The sequence below is a fragment of the Octopus bimaculoides genome, chromosome 3 (assembly GCF_046866305.1).
Source record: "Octopus bimaculoides isolate indiv1 chromosome 3, ASM4686630v1, whole genome shotgun sequence".
NCBI classification, from domain to species: Eukaryota; Metazoa; Mollusca; class Cephalopoda; order Octopoda; family Octopodidae; genus Octopus; species Octopus bimaculoides.
In genome coordinates, this window is record NC_142930.1 from 65,801,579 (window position 1) to 65,818,928 (window position 17,350).

The 17,350-nt window shown below is 36.8% G+C and overlaps 1 protein-coding gene and 1 pseudogene across 1 annotated transcript; both read left to right on the forward strand.

The window, feature by feature from the left end:
* The first annotated feature begins 590 nt into the window (after nt 1–590).
* Nucleotides 591–690, forward strand: LOC128247453 (U6 spliceosomal RNA; annotated as a pseudogene).
* A 13,358-nt stretch (nt 691–14,048) lies between these two features.
* LOC149136557 (uncharacterized) lies at nt 14,049–14,375 on the forward strand. The gene has a single exon (XM_089348369.1). It carries the CDS (start codon nt 14,049–14,051, stop codon nt 14,373–14,375), a length of 327 nt encoding a protein of 108 aa, XP_089204495.1.
* Nucleotides 14,376–17,350: the final 2,975 nt, after the last annotated feature.

Consider the following 17,350-nt stretch of genomic DNA (forward strand, 5'->3'; position numbering starts at 1 on the left):
GTACTTATTCTATCGGTCTCTTTTGCCAAACTGCTAAGTTACGGGTACGTAAACACACCACCATTGGTTGTCAAGCGATGTTGGGGGGACAAACACAGACACACAGACATATACACACACATACATATATATATATATACATATATACGACAGGCTTCTTTCAGTTTCCGTCTACCAAATCCACTCCCAAGGCTTTGGTCGGCCCGAGGCTATAGTAGAAGACACTTGCCCAAGGTGCCACGCAGTGGGAATGAACCCGGAACCATGTGGTTGGTAAACAAGCTACTTACCACACAGCCACTCCTGTACCTATATACATATATATACGTATATGCATGCACACGCACACATTCACATGTAATCATATAGATGCAGCTAGATAAATACATGCATTTATGTAAATATGGATGAACACACCAGCATTTTGTCTATACATAAATTTATATGTAGATATAATACCCATGAATGTGTGTGTGTGTGTGTGTGTGTGTGTGTGTGTGTGTGTGTAAGAGAGAAAGGAAGCTGCAAGCATTTGGAAAGTATAATCACATGTATGTATGTATGTCTGTGTATGCATGTATGTACGACATATACAGCAGTATTTATTCTAAAATTGGAATGATACAGAGAAGATTAGCATGGCTCCTGTGCAAGGACGACACACAAATTTGTGAAGCATTCCATGTTTTTTCAGGTGCAAGTGTGGCTGTGTGGTAAGAAGCTTACTTCCCAACCACATGGTTCCAGGATCAGTTCCACAGTGTGGCACTTTGGGCAAGCATCTTCTACAATAGCCTTAGGTTGACCAAAGTCTTGTGAGTGGATTTCGTAGATGGAAACTGAAAGAAGCCCATCAGATATATATATATATATATCTGTAAAAATATGTGACACTTATTCGGTAGCCATGATAAAACTCCGAGTTTTGGATGCCAGAGTTTTATCATAGCTACCAAATAAGTGTCACATATTTTTACAGATAAATTCCTCTATTTACTTAATATCAAGGTCTCTGTCTTTCTTTTGTTGTCCTTTCTATCAATATATATATATATATATATATATATGTGTGTATATATATTTATGTGTGTGTTTTTGTGTTTGTATTTTATCCTGCTACCATCACTTGACAACCAGTGTTGGTGTGTTTACACCAGCTTAATATTTTGGCAAAAGAGACCGACAGAATAGGTACTAGGCTTACAAAGAATAAGTCCTGGGATCGGTTTCCTTAAATAAAACTCTTTAAGGCAGTGCTCCAGCATGGCTTCAGTCAAATGACTGAAACATGTAAAAGAATAAAAGAATATACACACACACACAAATATGTATGTGTGTGTGTGTGAGTGTGTGCGATTGTATGTGTGTATGTATATATGTATATATGTGTGTATGCATGTATATATATTATGCATGTATTTGTGTGTGTGTGTGTGTGTATGTACGTATTCATGCATACATACATACCATACATACGTACATGGCTGGCACTCCATCGGTTACACGTCGAGGGTTCCAGTTGATCTGATCAATAGAACAGCCTGCTTATGAAATTAACATGCAAGTGGCTGAGCACTCCACAGACACGTGTACCCTTAATGTAGTTCTAAGGGAGATTGAACATGACACAGAGTGTGACAAGGCTGACCCTTTCAAATACAGGTACAACAGAAACAGGAAGAAAGAGCGAGAGAAAGTTGTGGTGAAAGAGTACAACAGAGTTTGCCACCATCCCCTGCCAGAGCCTCATGGAGCTTTAGGTGTTTTTGCTCAAGAAACACTCACAACGCCCGGTCTGGGAATCAAAACCGCGATCCTACGACTGCGAGTCCGCTGCCCTAACCACTGGGCCATTGCACCTCCACACACATACATATATACATACATACATACATACATAAATGTATGAGAGACAGAAAGGAAGAATAAGATACCTTATTTTATTAAACTGATAACTAATGGTGGATTTTTTTATTATTATCATTGCAACCAATTTAAAAATCTTCATATTATTAAACACCATTTACAAGAATGAAATCCTCAAAGAATTTCTTTCTGTAGGAAAACTGTTGAGTACACTAATGAGATTACAGTAGAATTTAAGTTTCCATGGAAAATGTTACAATCAAATTTGGAAAAAATCTGTTTTGGACAGGATTTGAGTTTCATTTCTATGGCAACGCATCCTTCTCCTCTCCTAAGGCAATCATTCACTCTCCATCAGCAAGTAATAATGATTGGAGTATGAAATCTTAATGTGGACTTTCTAGAAGAATTATCTCAGTATTTAGGAGACGGATAGTGAGGAGAAGTGGATGGAAAATAATCATAGATTTGTTAATCTTCAGCTGTATGGTTGGTAGTGTTAGGTATTTTGGTAGGAGTAAGTGGTAGGAATGGAAGCTAAAAAGGGTGTTAAGTGGAGTAAGTAATTAAAAAGATAGTTAGTGAGAGGAGAAAATAATAGCATTGTGAGGGGAATGAGAAACAAGGTGTGAAGGTTTAAAGATAGGGGAGAAAGAGTGAAGACTTAGAGAAAGAGAGAGAGAGAGAGTGAGAGGGAGAGAGAAAGGGTTCAGTGAGAGAGTGGGAAGGAGAGAAAGAAAGAGTGAAGATTTAGAGAGAAAGAGAGAGGGAGTGTGTGTGAGTGAAGAGTTAGTGAGAGGAAGAAAGCATAAAGAGATAGAGAGAGAGAGAGAGAGAGAGAGAGAGAGAGAAAGAGGGAGAAAGTGAAAATTTAGTGAGAAAACAAAAGAGAGAGAAGGAATGAAGATTTAAAGAGAGATGGAAAGAACAGAAAAAGAGAGTAAAAACTGAATTAGAAGGCAGAGTGAAGATTTACAGAGAGAGGGAGGGAGAGAGAGAGAGAGAAGCAGTGGAAGAGAGTAATTAGAGAGAGTGAGAAAGAGTGAACTAGACAGAGAAAGAGAGTGAAAATTTGGTTAGAAGACAAGAGTAAAGATTTACAGAGAGAGAGAGAGGAAGAAAGAGAGAAATTAAGAACAAAAAAAAGATTAAATATTTAGAAAGAAGAGGAAAAGGAAAGTGAAGATTTAAAGACAAGAAAAGTGTGTAGATTGAAAGGGAGGAAGATAGAAAAGAATGTGCAGAAGCAGTGAATTACAAATATGACATCACTGCCAATGTTTCTTTTCCTCCAGAAATGGCTTCCTTATCAATGCTATTGATGGTTTGTTTAGTTACTATCTCCCATCATCATCTACCAACAGTAATATACCTTCAAACTTCCCTTCTTATCTCTTCTAATATTATGGCTGTTACTAACGACACTTTCCTCTTCAACTCATAAGGACTCTAAAATGACAAGGTATAGTTGATTGCCATATCATATATCCATTAGGTCTTCTTTTTTTTTTTACTTAATTGACTTTGTAGTATTAGTTAGTTGGTAGGATATCAACTAATGAAGATTCTACATTGTCTAAGTCCTTTGAATTGGAGCAGGATGCTGCTCTGTTGTAATTTCCTAGTTATTGCTGAGATTCACTAATTGTTGGCACTCCGTCGCTTACGACGTCGAGGGTTCCAGTTGATACGATCAACAGAACAGCCTGCTCGTGAAATTAACGTGCAAGTGGCTGAGCACTCCACAGACACATGTACCCTTAACGTAGTTCTCAGGGATATTCAGTGTGACACAGTGTGACAAGGCTGACCCTTTGAATTACAAGCACAACAGAAACAGGAAGAAAGTGTGAGAAAAAGTTGTGGTGGAAGAGTACAGCAGGGTTCGCCACCATCCCCTGCCGGAGCCTCGTGGAGCTTTAGGTGTTTTCGCTCAATAAACACTCACAACGCCCGGTCTGGGAATCGAAACCGTGATCCTATGACTGCGAGTCCGCTGCCCTAACCACTGGGCCATTGCGCCTCCACTGAGATTCACTTACAGCAACGTGATATGAAGCATTTTGCTCAAAAACACAATGTACCAACCAGTCTGGTAATTGAAACCATGATCTTGCAATTATGCATCCAGTATCTTAACCACTAGGTCATACACCTTCACTTTCACTACCAAGAGTTATTTAAATATATTTTCTCTTGAACCCCCAAGTTTTTAAAAGGCCTCTCTACTCAATAAATTGATTTTATTAACCAACAACTTTCCTGTTTCTTCTCTCTATTTAAGAAATATATATAACTGAATAATTACCATATTTTCCAGCATACAATTTCACTAGGTATATAGTGTAAGCATATAGTATAAGCATGCAAACATTGTCTCTATTTTCCCAAACCCTACTGTATTTCACATGGAGTTTTGGGTTCTCCAGAGTCATCTCAGTATATAAGTTGACCTTCCTTTTTTGACTGTAAAATTTGGTCTGAAAAATTTGACTCATATGCCAGAAAACACACTATACATTTCACACTTTTAAAAACACACTTTACAAACCCTCAATATTACTTGCTGACCTCCCAAGTGCCTGAACATGCCAGCATGGAACACCTCTGTCGTTTTGCATCCTATGACTTTCAACTGTCTTCTTACTAAATGATCTTCTCATTCAATATCTATAAAACAGTAACATACTTATCCTTTCATTATGTTTTCCTTATCAGAGTAAGCCATCAACAATGTTTAGCTATAGATAAAGTAATGTTACGATAAGGAGCTCAAATACAGCTGCAATTTTTAATGCAAAAGTACTTAATCTTATCGTTAACAAGATGAATGTTTCTATTGCTATGGACGGCAAAGAAATTATGTATACTCCCAGATAATTTGAAGTTTATATGAGGTGTTGGAGATCAGGTAGCTGCCCTTATGTTTCTTGGAGTTAGCTAGTTAGGATGTGTTGCTGTTATAATCATTGTCCATTGTTTTGGTGTTGTGACTCATCCCTAGTTTATTTGCTGGTTTACAGCTACTGTTAGCTGACTGCTGCGCAGTGGCTAATATGCACTGAATCTATGATAATGCTTCTGGTCAGAGAGAGCATGCCAAAGATGAAATCATTTTTAGATTCAGTTCCACAAGAAGTCTTGAATGGTTAGATATTTCAATAACATTGGTAACATTTGAACAAATCACAATCATGTTCTTCTTGTTGCTTTTATTATAATTTTTTTGTTTTGCATTGTATATAGTGATCCAGGTTCAATTTCTAAGTTTTACAATTGCTAAATATTCTTGCTACAGTAATATAAGCATGGTTTACCTATAATAGTTGAAGGAAAGTGGTGAAGTGGTGGTAGTGCTGCTGCTACTGCAAAGTGTTTCTTTCTCCTCTTGAATATCTCCAAGTTTCAAAATTTCTAACAATACTTATTAGAGCTGATTGGTATCTACATCTTGGAAACTATATCTTGTCTGTTCATCACTTAATTATGTCTTTCAAGTCTTTTAACCAACTACATTAAATGTATGGGCTTATATGCATACACCTCCATCAAGATACACACACACTCACCCTCCCATATAGATATATACATGCATGTTTCTCTCCATCTGTTTATATGTATGTATACATCTCTCTCTCTCTCTCTCTATATATATATATATATACACTAAAAATGCATAAAAAAGCAAGGACAGTATGTTGAAAATGATGTAATTGTTCAACTAATTTAAAACGGCGGTGCATCAGCATGGCCGCAGCTCTGAGTCAAAACTACAGCAAAGAAAAGAAAACACTGCTTTTTTTTAAATAAATTACAGAAATAAAAGTACATATAAATTTTGACTTACCTTCATACATTTATGCGTGTATGTGTATCGTTAGATGTATGAACATATAAAAAACATCAATGACAGTATTAAGATATCTAACAGTCAGCTCCTGGTACATGAGTTCATATGTGAAGCATGTGTTTTGTCATCATCATTACCACTTTATGTCCATTTTTTCATGCTGGTGTGGAATAGACAGGTCTTCTCCAGCACAGTATCTAGTCACTTGTGGACCATTATTATCTCCTACTAACATCCTGAGATCAGACATCATTACTTTCTCCAGTGTCTTTTTTCCACAATGCTGCATTGTAATCCTCAGATTACATTAGGAGGAAAATAGTAAGTACTAAGTTTATCTGAGAAAAAGTTACTTCTGCTAGACTAGCACTCTTTTCAGTGGAAAACCTGTTTACTAATCCCATAGAGTATGTATTTTATGAAAGAATTAACTACTCAAAAACATGACACTTGAAAATAATCACAAATCATAGTGGTTAAATGTAGTTTAATAAGTAAAACAAATTCCCAAGCATAGAGCTCTGGCTTCAAATTCTACCGTGTGACACTTGTAGCGAGTGTCTTCTACTATCGCCCCAGTCCAACCAATGCCTTGTGAGTAAACTGGGTATGCAGAAACTGTGTGGAAGCCTGTCAGATAATTATATGTGTGTGTGTCTGTGTTTTTGTTCCACCACCACTTGGTGACCAGTGTTGGTTTGTTTACACCCCTGTTACTTAACACTTCAGCAAAAGAGAGTGACAGAATACCAGACTTTAAAAAAATGTACCTTCAAGGTAGTGTGCCAGCATAGCCACTGACCAATGGCTGAAACAAATAAAAAAATAAAAGAAAATATAAATATCATACTCAGATGACAGACTTTATTTCTAAGTAAGATCATAACTCTGAAAACAACTTACTGCCACAGCCTTTGACATTTGCCAATCCCCTGTGAGCTTAGAATACTCTAAAGATGTTGCTATTGCCCAGGTTAAGTACCCTTGGTCTGTTTGGTAAGTCCACATTACTTTGTAAGGAGCATAGGTTGGTTTTCCAGTTTCTTTAGCATATATATTCCTCCCTGGATGGGATGCCAGTCCATCACAGGATTATTCATTTTTACCAGCTGAATGGACTGGAGCAACATGAAATGAAGTGTTTTGCTCAAGAACTCAATGCAATCAAACCCAAGATCACGAGTCTAACACCCTAACCACTAAATAATGTGCCTCTACTCTATCAGCATTATGGTTGTGATCAATCTGTTTGATATCAACCTGCCTGAGACTGCCTTTGGTTTTATGAAACAAACTTCCTGTTTTAAAGTGATCTAAAGTAAGACTTTTCATCAACACTTCCAAATATCAGCTTCATAATGGCAAAGTTATTTTACTAAGTCCTCTGTTATTTTCAAAATTAAGTGTAACAAAGGCAGAATATTTTAACAAAAAGGTTAAATAAGGTCTATTTAATACAGTTCTATATTTAAGAGATGAGGAATTATTTACATTATTTACATTTGACGAAATGTTGTGTTAACAACAAACAAGATGAGGACAAATATCCGTCAAATGTAAATAATGTAAATAATGTAAAGGTCTATTTAGTTCTATAGTTTCAAGGATAGGGATTAAGTTCTGTTGTCATGCACTATTACCCTTCATTTCCTCCATCCAACATGACTAAATCACCAATGGTCTGGTGCCACTGTCTTGCTGTTACATTAGCTTGCATGAGGGCTTTCATTTTTTTTTTACATTGAGTTCTTGCTATCTAGTTGCATTACAGGTCAGCCCTGATTGAAGGAACTCCAGCTGTGACAATTCCACTCATCTATGTATACAGAACTACACTGCTAAATGTGGCCTTCCTTTGCTAAGATGGTAGGATGTAACCTGAGAGATATTTGGCTGCCATTTCTTGCACTTTGGAGTACACCATAGTAGCTCCTTCATTGAATGTCTCTTGTTGACATCTCAGAAATTACTGAAGCTTGGATATCCAAATGATTTATTCAATAATCACAAAGCATGATAGAGAAACAAAAAAACTATTTCCTTCTTTGAAATTCTATGTTTTAAGCAAGTTATGACTACATGATCCATCACTGTTCAACATTATGTAACATGGTGGGAATGTTACTGGTCATATGAAAAATTAAATCTGCCATATGGCAAACAACCGGAACTAAAAATATGTTAATATGTTCTTACATTCTTATTACTGTTTTTTTTTTTTTTACATGGCTTGATGTTTCAACTTTCAGTACACTTACCTCAGATATTGGTAGATATAACAATTGAGTGCAAAATGCCCTTAAATAACTGAGTATATATAAATGTAGGAAGAAAATGTACTTTTCTTTGGTTTTTATTCCTTAGAATTTTTTCTTTAATGTTGAGTTGAATGTTATTATAAGGAAATGGTAAGGAAGTGTTACTGAATGTAGCAAAAGAAAGAATAAAAGAAAAAAAATAAGGACAAGAGTTTGAGGTGATTAGTGATGGTCTGCAGTCTCCTCCTAGTTCACAGTCGAATATAGCACTATTGTATTCAGTATTATAGCTATAATGATATTATTGAACTGTCTATATTTACAATCAATTGTCTCATCTGTTTTTATTCCATGGTGAGCATGCAAAGGTCATGAACACATGCCACCTACACATTTCCATACCACTTCTTCTCATCTTCCTTCCTCTTTTCTTTCCTTTTTTCTCATCTTCATTCCTCTCTTCTTTCCTTTTTTCTCATCTTCATTCCTCTCTTCTTCCTTCTTTCTTTCAAATGAGATAAAAAAAAAAATATGTTCAAATTCTCTCACAAATACAGGCATACCTCAACCTATGCAAGTAATTAGTTCCAAGACATGTGACTTGGCCACACTGGACAGTGTGGTTCTGTATACACAGATGAGTGGAATGGTCACAGTTGGAGTACCTTCCATCAGGGATGACCTGCAATGCAACAAGACACGTGGCTTGAAAAATGATTTAACACAAAAAGACATTTTTAAAAATTCATTAGCTCAAATCTGTTTTAATAAATGGCTTGTACATATTTTCACACATATTTCATTTGGTTTTGCACTTCAGTGTAGGTTTGTTTATTTTTTATTTAGATGTTTGTTTTTTTAACTTTCATGCTTTTAAATGTTCACTGAGACTGAGAAAAAGTTGCATAAACTAACTGAAGTTGAGGTTTATTTTCACATTAAATTCTTCAAAAAACGTAAAATCGAAAAAGACATAACTTGAAACAGAGTTGAGTTGTTGTTCGCACTCCGTCGCTTACGACGTCGAGGGTTCCAGTTAATCCGATCAACGGAACAGCCTGCTCGTGAAATTAACGTGCAAGTGGCTGAGCACTCCACAGACATGTGTACCCTTAATGTAGTTCTCAGGGATATTCAGCATAACACAGTGTGACAAGGCTAACCCTTTGAATTACAGGCACAACAGAAACAGGAAGTAAAAGTGAGAGAAAGTTGTGGTGAGAGAGTACAGTAGGGTTCACCACCATCCCCTGCCAGAGCCTCGTGGAGCTTTAGGTGTTTTCACTCAATAAACACTCACAACGCCCGGTCTAGGAATCGAAACCGTGATCCTATGACCGCGAGTCCGCTGCCCTAACCACTGGGCTATTGTGCCTCCACTAACTTGAAACAATGCAAGTTGAAATATGCCTGTTTTATATTGATACCTTTTACTTGTTAGTTTCTTCTTGCTGATCAAATACTCTATTACATCGGATGAATTTCAAACTATCTGATATATCATTTGGGCAATATATAATGATTAAAATTGCAGCCATTGGGACTGTATTGTATTGCTGGCACTGCAGTCATACAGTTCCATGGCAGGCAAGAATAATTATCAATATTAGATAAAGATCTAATAATTATTCCAACTTAATGGAGAGTGAGAATGTAGATCACTGAAAATGAACAGACTTTAGTTAATGAAAATTCTAGGTTTGTTTGCCCTTAGACATTCAGAATAATTAGATATCACTAATTAATGCCTGAAGTTAAGATCAGGTCAACAGAAACTATTCGTAAATCCAAAGGTTATTATGTTACATTTTGTTAGGTTTTTTTGTTATTCATATTTTTGCGTTTTTTTAATGCATTTGTAACAGAGGTCTGAATTTTGATTGTCTACATACAGTTGTTAATTTTTATTTAGGTCCCAGATTTACCCTGTTAGCAAAGACATTCATCCAGTCTTCATACCATCTAGATTTCATTCAGGAATAATGTATCACAGATTACATTATCCAATGTGTGCTTTTATTTTAAGACAGTAGTGTAAGGTTTGAAGAAGATTTGGCTGCTCTTCCTATTCCTAGCAAGTCAAGCAACCATATAGAGGCTTGCAGGTGTATGCATGTGCACACACGCGCGTGTGTGTGTGTGTGTGTGTGTGTGTGTGTGTGTGCGTGTGTGTGTGTGTGTGTGTTTGCAGTACGTATTAAAGTTGAAAAATAGGCATCAGCCTGGCTGTGTGGTTACAAATTTTGCTATGCAAACATATGGTTTCGATCCCATCCCACAGAGTGACACCTTAAACAGGTGTCTTTCGCTATAAGCTGACCATAGCTGTGTGAGTAAAGTTTGATGTGTGGAAACTATATATAGAGGTTCACTGGGGCCATGTGGTTAAGAATAGGTGCAAATATAGTTGCAGATTCAGTTCCACCATGAACAAATGTTTTCTACTACAACCCAGTGCTGACCAACATCTTGTGAATGGATTTGGTAGAAAGAAACTGAAAGAAACCCATCACAGGTACATATTCCCTCCTCTCTGTCAGGAAGCATGAGCACTTACACCCATATGTACACACACACCAGAAACATCCACCTACCAAATTCAACCACATGACTTCGGTCAGCCTGAGGCTATAACAGAAGACATTTGCCCAAGGTGTCACACATGGGGGCTGAACCCAAAACCATGTGGCTATATATATATAAACTAGCAGAAATATCCAGCGTTGCCTGGATTAAAGAAAATAATGAAATTCGAAAATGCCTTTTAGATTTCTAACATGACACATGGATTATGCAGTTCTCAACAGTAATTAGCTGAGGTACAAACTATTAATGTCAATAACATATTTTGTCCAATGTTCTCACTGTTAAAATCGTTAAAAACAAACAGGTAGTTCTTTGTCTTTGCAATCACCTTCAATTGTCAGTACTTATTTGAAACACTTTGAACCTGAAAATGCATAAACTTGAGAAGAACCAGCCTGCAGGCACTCCTCTCCTGTTAAAAAGTACATCAACTCCATGCAAAATACATTTAAATGAGCATTCATTATAACGGCATTCCCACATGCATTCTTTTCAAGTTATTTCGATGTTACACTCGCTTGCCCTAAGCCTTATTGCATGAAAATGGAGAAAACGTTCACTGCGTATATATCGATCGCTGTACGCCAGCTTCTAACAGCTTTGGCTTTTTAATGCACAAAAAATTGAAATTATTTTTTTTCTGTGCCTCTGATTAAAATTTTTGAAAAACAAACCCAGCCACATTACTTGGAAAAAAATAATCTTTATTGTGCTGGTTTTTCGTAAAATTTCGCGCATGGGAAAGGCAACAAAATCGCCCCTCCCCACTTTGAATGGGATATTCCTATCTTAAAAAGTAATAATCGATTATCTCGGTAACCATGGGAGTTGGAGGGCAATAAAAATCTCCTGAACATGAGCGGACCATGCTGCCGCTCTGTGCTGAATTTCACGCGATTCCACTGCACCGTTCTTGAGTGAATCTGCCGACACTCAATCAATCAATCAATCAATCAGTCAAGCAATCAAGAACACTGCAATTTATAATATAGATGAGTAATGAAGATATACAGGTGTCAATTCATTACAACCATTTCAAGTGACTCCTTTAATTGATTAATGCAATTAACAAGGTGCCTCAATTTAAGTACCTAATTCAACAGTATCTTATATATATACACACACACACACACACACACACGCATGCATATATATAAGATACAATTGAATTAGGTACTTAAATTGAGGCACCTTGTTAATTGCATTAATCAATTAAAGGAGTCACTTGAAATGGTTGTAATGGATTGACACCTGTATATCTTCGTTACTAATTTATACACACACACACACACACACACACATGCACACATACATATATACACACATATACATACATGCACACACACACACACACACACACACACACACATACAGGGTGCGATGGGCGAATTGTTGCCATTTTATATTTTTAATTTTGCACACATGCATTGTTTGTTTTTGATTTTGTTGACACACAGTAAAGTAGGGTCAGTTGGGCACCATCTGTGAGAAAAACACCATCATGACACAATTCATTCTGCCTGAAATTTGGAAACAACATGCTGTACTGCTTGGCATTCATGCTGGAAACATCAATACAAACATTTCAGAGTGTTTGGGAGTCAATCTGAGGAATGTGCAATCTGAGAACATGTACATAAAAATCAAGCATCCAGTCAACATCATGGTGTTTGGAGTGATTAGTAGTGATGGTGACATTATGCCTCCATTCATCTTCCCACACAGCCTCAGACTCAACACACAGGCCTACATCAAGTGGCTGGAGGACGTAGTGCTGCCCTGGGTCAAGAGGATGGCTGCTGGAAGACCCTATGTCATGACAACTTTGAAATCATGTTTCTCGACTGGGTGAAAATGATCAAACTTTAAACATCTATAACTTTTTAAAAACATTTTTCTGGTAAAAGTTGAATAACTCCAGCAATTTAGCTTGGAAAAGTACATTAATGTGCCAAATTTTAAAATTTTTGATAAACTTAAATTTTTGAAATGCTGGCAGCCAAACAAACTAGATCTTTATTTGCTCCAGTAAAGATGTGTCATCTGACTCTGCTCTATTGACTTCTTCTTTTTGGGAATACCATACTGCCTTTCTGACACCGTCTGTAGAAATTCATTTTTACATTTTCTCTTTACTGAAGAAAATTTGTTGACAGTACAGTAGTGTTTATTTATCGTTTGGATTTATTCCCTCTCCTCAGAACTGTCAGTTACCAATGTGCCTTCTTTGCTATCAAACATTGACCAACGAAGCAATGAAACCTTCATGCTTGAAGTATCACTTTGATGCAAAGTATTCTGACAAGAAGGACAAGCCGCATCATACTTTTTGCAACTGAGCTCCTCTTTCAAAAAGCAAATACAAACATTCAGCATGCTACTCCAGGAAACAAGTAAGCATGAGAATGACGGGTTGATTGCATCATACAACATTGCATTGTTGCTAAGTCTGGGAAGTTTCACATAATCAGAGAAACATTACTTTGCCCAGTTATCAAAGAGGTTTTGTCAACCATTATGCATGAAAAAACCCAATAACGTTATGATGAAGATCCCACTTAGTAATAACATAATTTCTTGACGCATCAATGAAATGGCCAACAATGTCAAACATCAACTCGTTAATATTCTCCAGCATTCTGAATGTTCTATACAAGTGGATGAGTCAGCTGTTGTGGACAATCACTGCTTGATGATGGTATATGTTTGGTATTTCAGCGAAGACCTTTAACCTTGTGTGGAAATGCTGTTCACAGAGAAATTGCTGCTTGATTCAAAAGGTGTGACTATTTTTCACGCTCTCAAGCCTTTCCCTTTTGAACATTGTATCTCACTCAGTAATATTTTTGCCTGTGTATCTGATGGAGCCCCTTTGATGATAAGAAGACAAAGGTTTTTTATCTCTCCTAAAGCGTGAAATTTCCCACCAGTTACTAACAGTTTGTTGCTTTGCACACTGGCAGCATTTGGTGGCAAAAAATATGAAAAATAGATTGAATGATGCACAACAGTTAGTTATCAAGACTGTGAACAAATTGAAGTCCAGTCTCTTGTCTGATCAAATTTTCCATCAACTCTGTCTGAGAAATGATGAGGGCCTTACTAAACTCTTATACGATACCAAAATGCAGTGGCTATCAAAAGGAAACTGTGTTTTACACCTTGTTGAACTCTTCTATATAATTATATCTTTCTTTGAAGATACTGCACTATCCGCTTCATTGATGGCTGCAAGGTGCAATATCTTTTTTCTTTGTGATATATTCACAAAATTAAATGATTAGAATTAGTTATTGCAAGGAAACAGAAAAACTTTTGTTGATTGTAAATCATTTATCACTACCTTCATTTTGAAATTGGTATTGTATAAGATTAACATTTCATAACGTCAATTCCATCAATTTCCACAACTAGATTCTTTGAAAGATGATTTGGTTGATGAGGATTTGAGTAAATATCGCAACTATTTACAATTATTGCACAATACCATGGTGGAGCAATTTCAAGATGTTATTGTGCTGAATATTCCAGATTGGTATAGCAATCCATTTGAGGTTGATGCAGTTGATTGCAAGGATGATGTTCTGGACGAATTGATAGAATTACAAAATGACAATGATGCCACAATGCGATATCACCATAATGACAAAGAAGGTTTGTGGTACCATCAGAGTATATTGAATTCCTATCCCAATCTGTGGAAACATCTGAAATTACTTTTGCATGCCTTTTCTACCTCATATCTGGCTGCATCTGGTTTTAACCATGTTGAAGCTTTACATTCCCATAAAAGAATTGAACTGGATGTGACATGAGGAGACTTGCGGCTAAAGTTGACAAGTTTGAAACTGAATGTATCTGCACTAGCTGCATCGCACCAGAGACATGGTTCTCATTAAAAAGTTTTATTCTTTTCCTTTATAATACAATCATTAATTATTTTTGCACCGGTAGTTCTGATCAATGGTTCATTTAGAGAAAATGAAAATCAGTGTAAAAGAATGTGCAAGTTTCCAGAAGTTAATCTGTCTGCATAATATAGAGTTAACATTAGAATTTTATTCACACTAATGGCAAAACTAAATCCACAATAAGGGATTTGTAAACAACCACATATTTAGTCCAAATGGCTCTAACAGGGGAACAAGTCTACGATATAGTGTGAGTGTCAAATGATACGGGGGAGGGAGGGTTCCTAGGAGATTTTGTGTTGGTGAGGGGTTGTGTCAGGAGGTTTTTATCACAGGTGGGCAATGGAGCATTTTTGGGCCGATAGGTAGGAAATATTGCAATTTGGCGAGAAAAGTTTGGGAAACACTGGTCTAAATCCTTCAAGGGTTTAGACTGAAACAAGTAAAAGATAAACAATACGAGATTAATTTATTTTTGCCAAAGTGTATTTAGAACTGCATTATCCAACATGTTTTTTAAAAATTTTCTCCAAGATAAGTGATAATATTTGATGTATTGTCAAATTAGCCACCATGATTGTTGGTTCTTTATATGAAACTCATCATTGCCTTTCTTCTGAATGTATTCTCTTATTCAGGCATTTTATTCATTCTTGTATGAAATACTGATGTCACATTTGGGCTGGTGTTCCTTGATTAAGTTTCAAAGAGCGCTTTTAACATTGTGAGCCCTGTTTTGGCAACCAAACTTCAACCCCTCTCTTCTGTTATCGTCATCATCACTGTATAATGTCTGTTTTCCTTGCTGGCATGGGTTGGACGGTTTGACTTAGAGTTAGCTAGCAGGGAGTTGTCCACACTTCAACTGTCTCTTGTGGCATGGGTTCTATGGCTGGATGCCCTTCCTAATGCCAACCACTTTACAGAGTGTGCTGGGTGCTTTTTATTTTCCACCAGCGTGGGTGAATTAATGTAGCACTGGCACAGGTGCTTTTTAAGTGGCCCCAGCACCTGAAAGGACAAGCCTGTATGTGTGGAAGACAGCAATTTTACTCAGCTTGACATGTCTCATCAAGTACAGCAAATTGCCACATCTTGTAGCCCCTGTCATTTCCTCAGTGAAACCCAACATCTGAAGACCCTTTCTCACCACTTTGTTCCATGTCTTCCTGGGTCTACCCCTTCCACAAGAACTCTCCCCAATTAGAACTTGGTACTTCCTTATGCAGCTGCCCTCATCCATATGCCTCACCATAGAATTGCTTCCTTATCTCTGTTCTATAATTACTTTCATAGTGGTTGTTCTTCACTACTCTCTCCTCTTATGGTTATTAATCAAACAACTCATCTTTCTGCTAATTCTCATCCTTTTGTTGTTGTTGTCCCCATCTGTTAGAAGTATTTCTCTCCTTGTAGTTTTTGTCCTCAAATATCTGTTTTATGGAACTTCTCTCACTTCTCGTTTTAGACAATTATGATCTTAATTCTTTTAAATCTCATTAAATTTATTCATATTTTTCTTTCGTAAATACCAACAAATTAGATGGCTACTTTTGGACTGTTTTATTGTTGGTTCCTTGCTGCCTTGTTGGAAGTGACTTCCTGTAAAATAAGTATAAAAATAAAAACAAAAGGAGTGTAAGACACTTGGCTGCTATTTCTTGTAGGTTGATCGACCACTCAGAAGTTCTTTCATTGGCTCATATTACATCACGGCAGGTATGTTGCACAGCAACATAAGTCTTTCATCTCTTCACTTTTTCTTTTCCTCTTTTCTAATGATCAAATCAGAACAGAATGAATAGAAATCTCAGTTGTAACTTCAGGTCAAATGATTTTCTCTCTCCAGAGTCTCCTTCATTAGAAAATATAAGCAGTTCTCTTGCCTAAGCTAATGAAGTTAGATTTTTTTTTAATGAGATTAAATCTCATCACAGATGCAAAATCAATAATGGTATTACCTATTGATGTTGTTGTTGCTGTTGTTTAATCTTAGGGTGACCATGATCAGAGCATTCCTGTTATGACCATCATCTCATATAGCTGTGAAATCATTCTAATCATGACAATCCCATTTATTTATTTATTAAAGATGCAGGCATAGCAGTGTGGTTAAGAAGCTTGCTTTGCAACCATGTGGTTTTGGGTTCAGTCCTGCTGCACAGTACCTTGGGCATGTGTCTTCCCTTACAGCCCAGAAGGTAATAGGTTTAAGTCTGTCTGTAGGCGTATGTTCTTTTCATAGTGCATCTGATCACTGTATACAATAAGCTCATTATTATCATTATCATTATTAGTATTGGCAGCAGCAAGCTGGCAGAATTGTTGGCATGCCGGACAAAGTGCTTAGCAGCATTTCGTCCATTTTAATATTCTGTGTTCAATTTCTGTCAAGGTCAGCTTTGCCTTTCATCCTTTCAGGGTCGATAAAGTAAATACTAGTTGAGCACAACATTTCAGGCCTTGTGCCTGTAGCAGACAAGGAAAGAATTATCATTATTATCCCATCTTTTTTTGTCTTCTTGTATCTCATATTACTTTGTCTAATGTAGTCTTAGATGTCAATAGGATATAATTTAATAGAAATTTGGCTGTTATTTATAACAAGCAATACACAACATTAGAGTGGGGTTCCTTGTTGCGTGGGGTGAGGTGTGTATTATGGTGCTGTTATTAATATGATGGTGGGGAAGTTGAGGGTATTATTGTGATAGTGGTGATGGTGGTGTGGTGTTGCTATTGGTGTGATGGTGATGGCATGAGACATTGCTGTTGCTGGTGCATCATCATCATCATCATCATCATCATCATCACCACCACCACCACCACCACCACCATCACCAAAGTAAATTAGCAGCCTAAGTCCCTAAAATTACATG

Bases quoted from the DNA above. Each gene is read 5' to 3' on its own strand.
- LOC149136557 (XM_089348369.1), top strand. From the start codon at position 14,049: ATGGTGGAGCAATTTCAAGATGTTATTGTGCTGAATATTCCAGATTGG.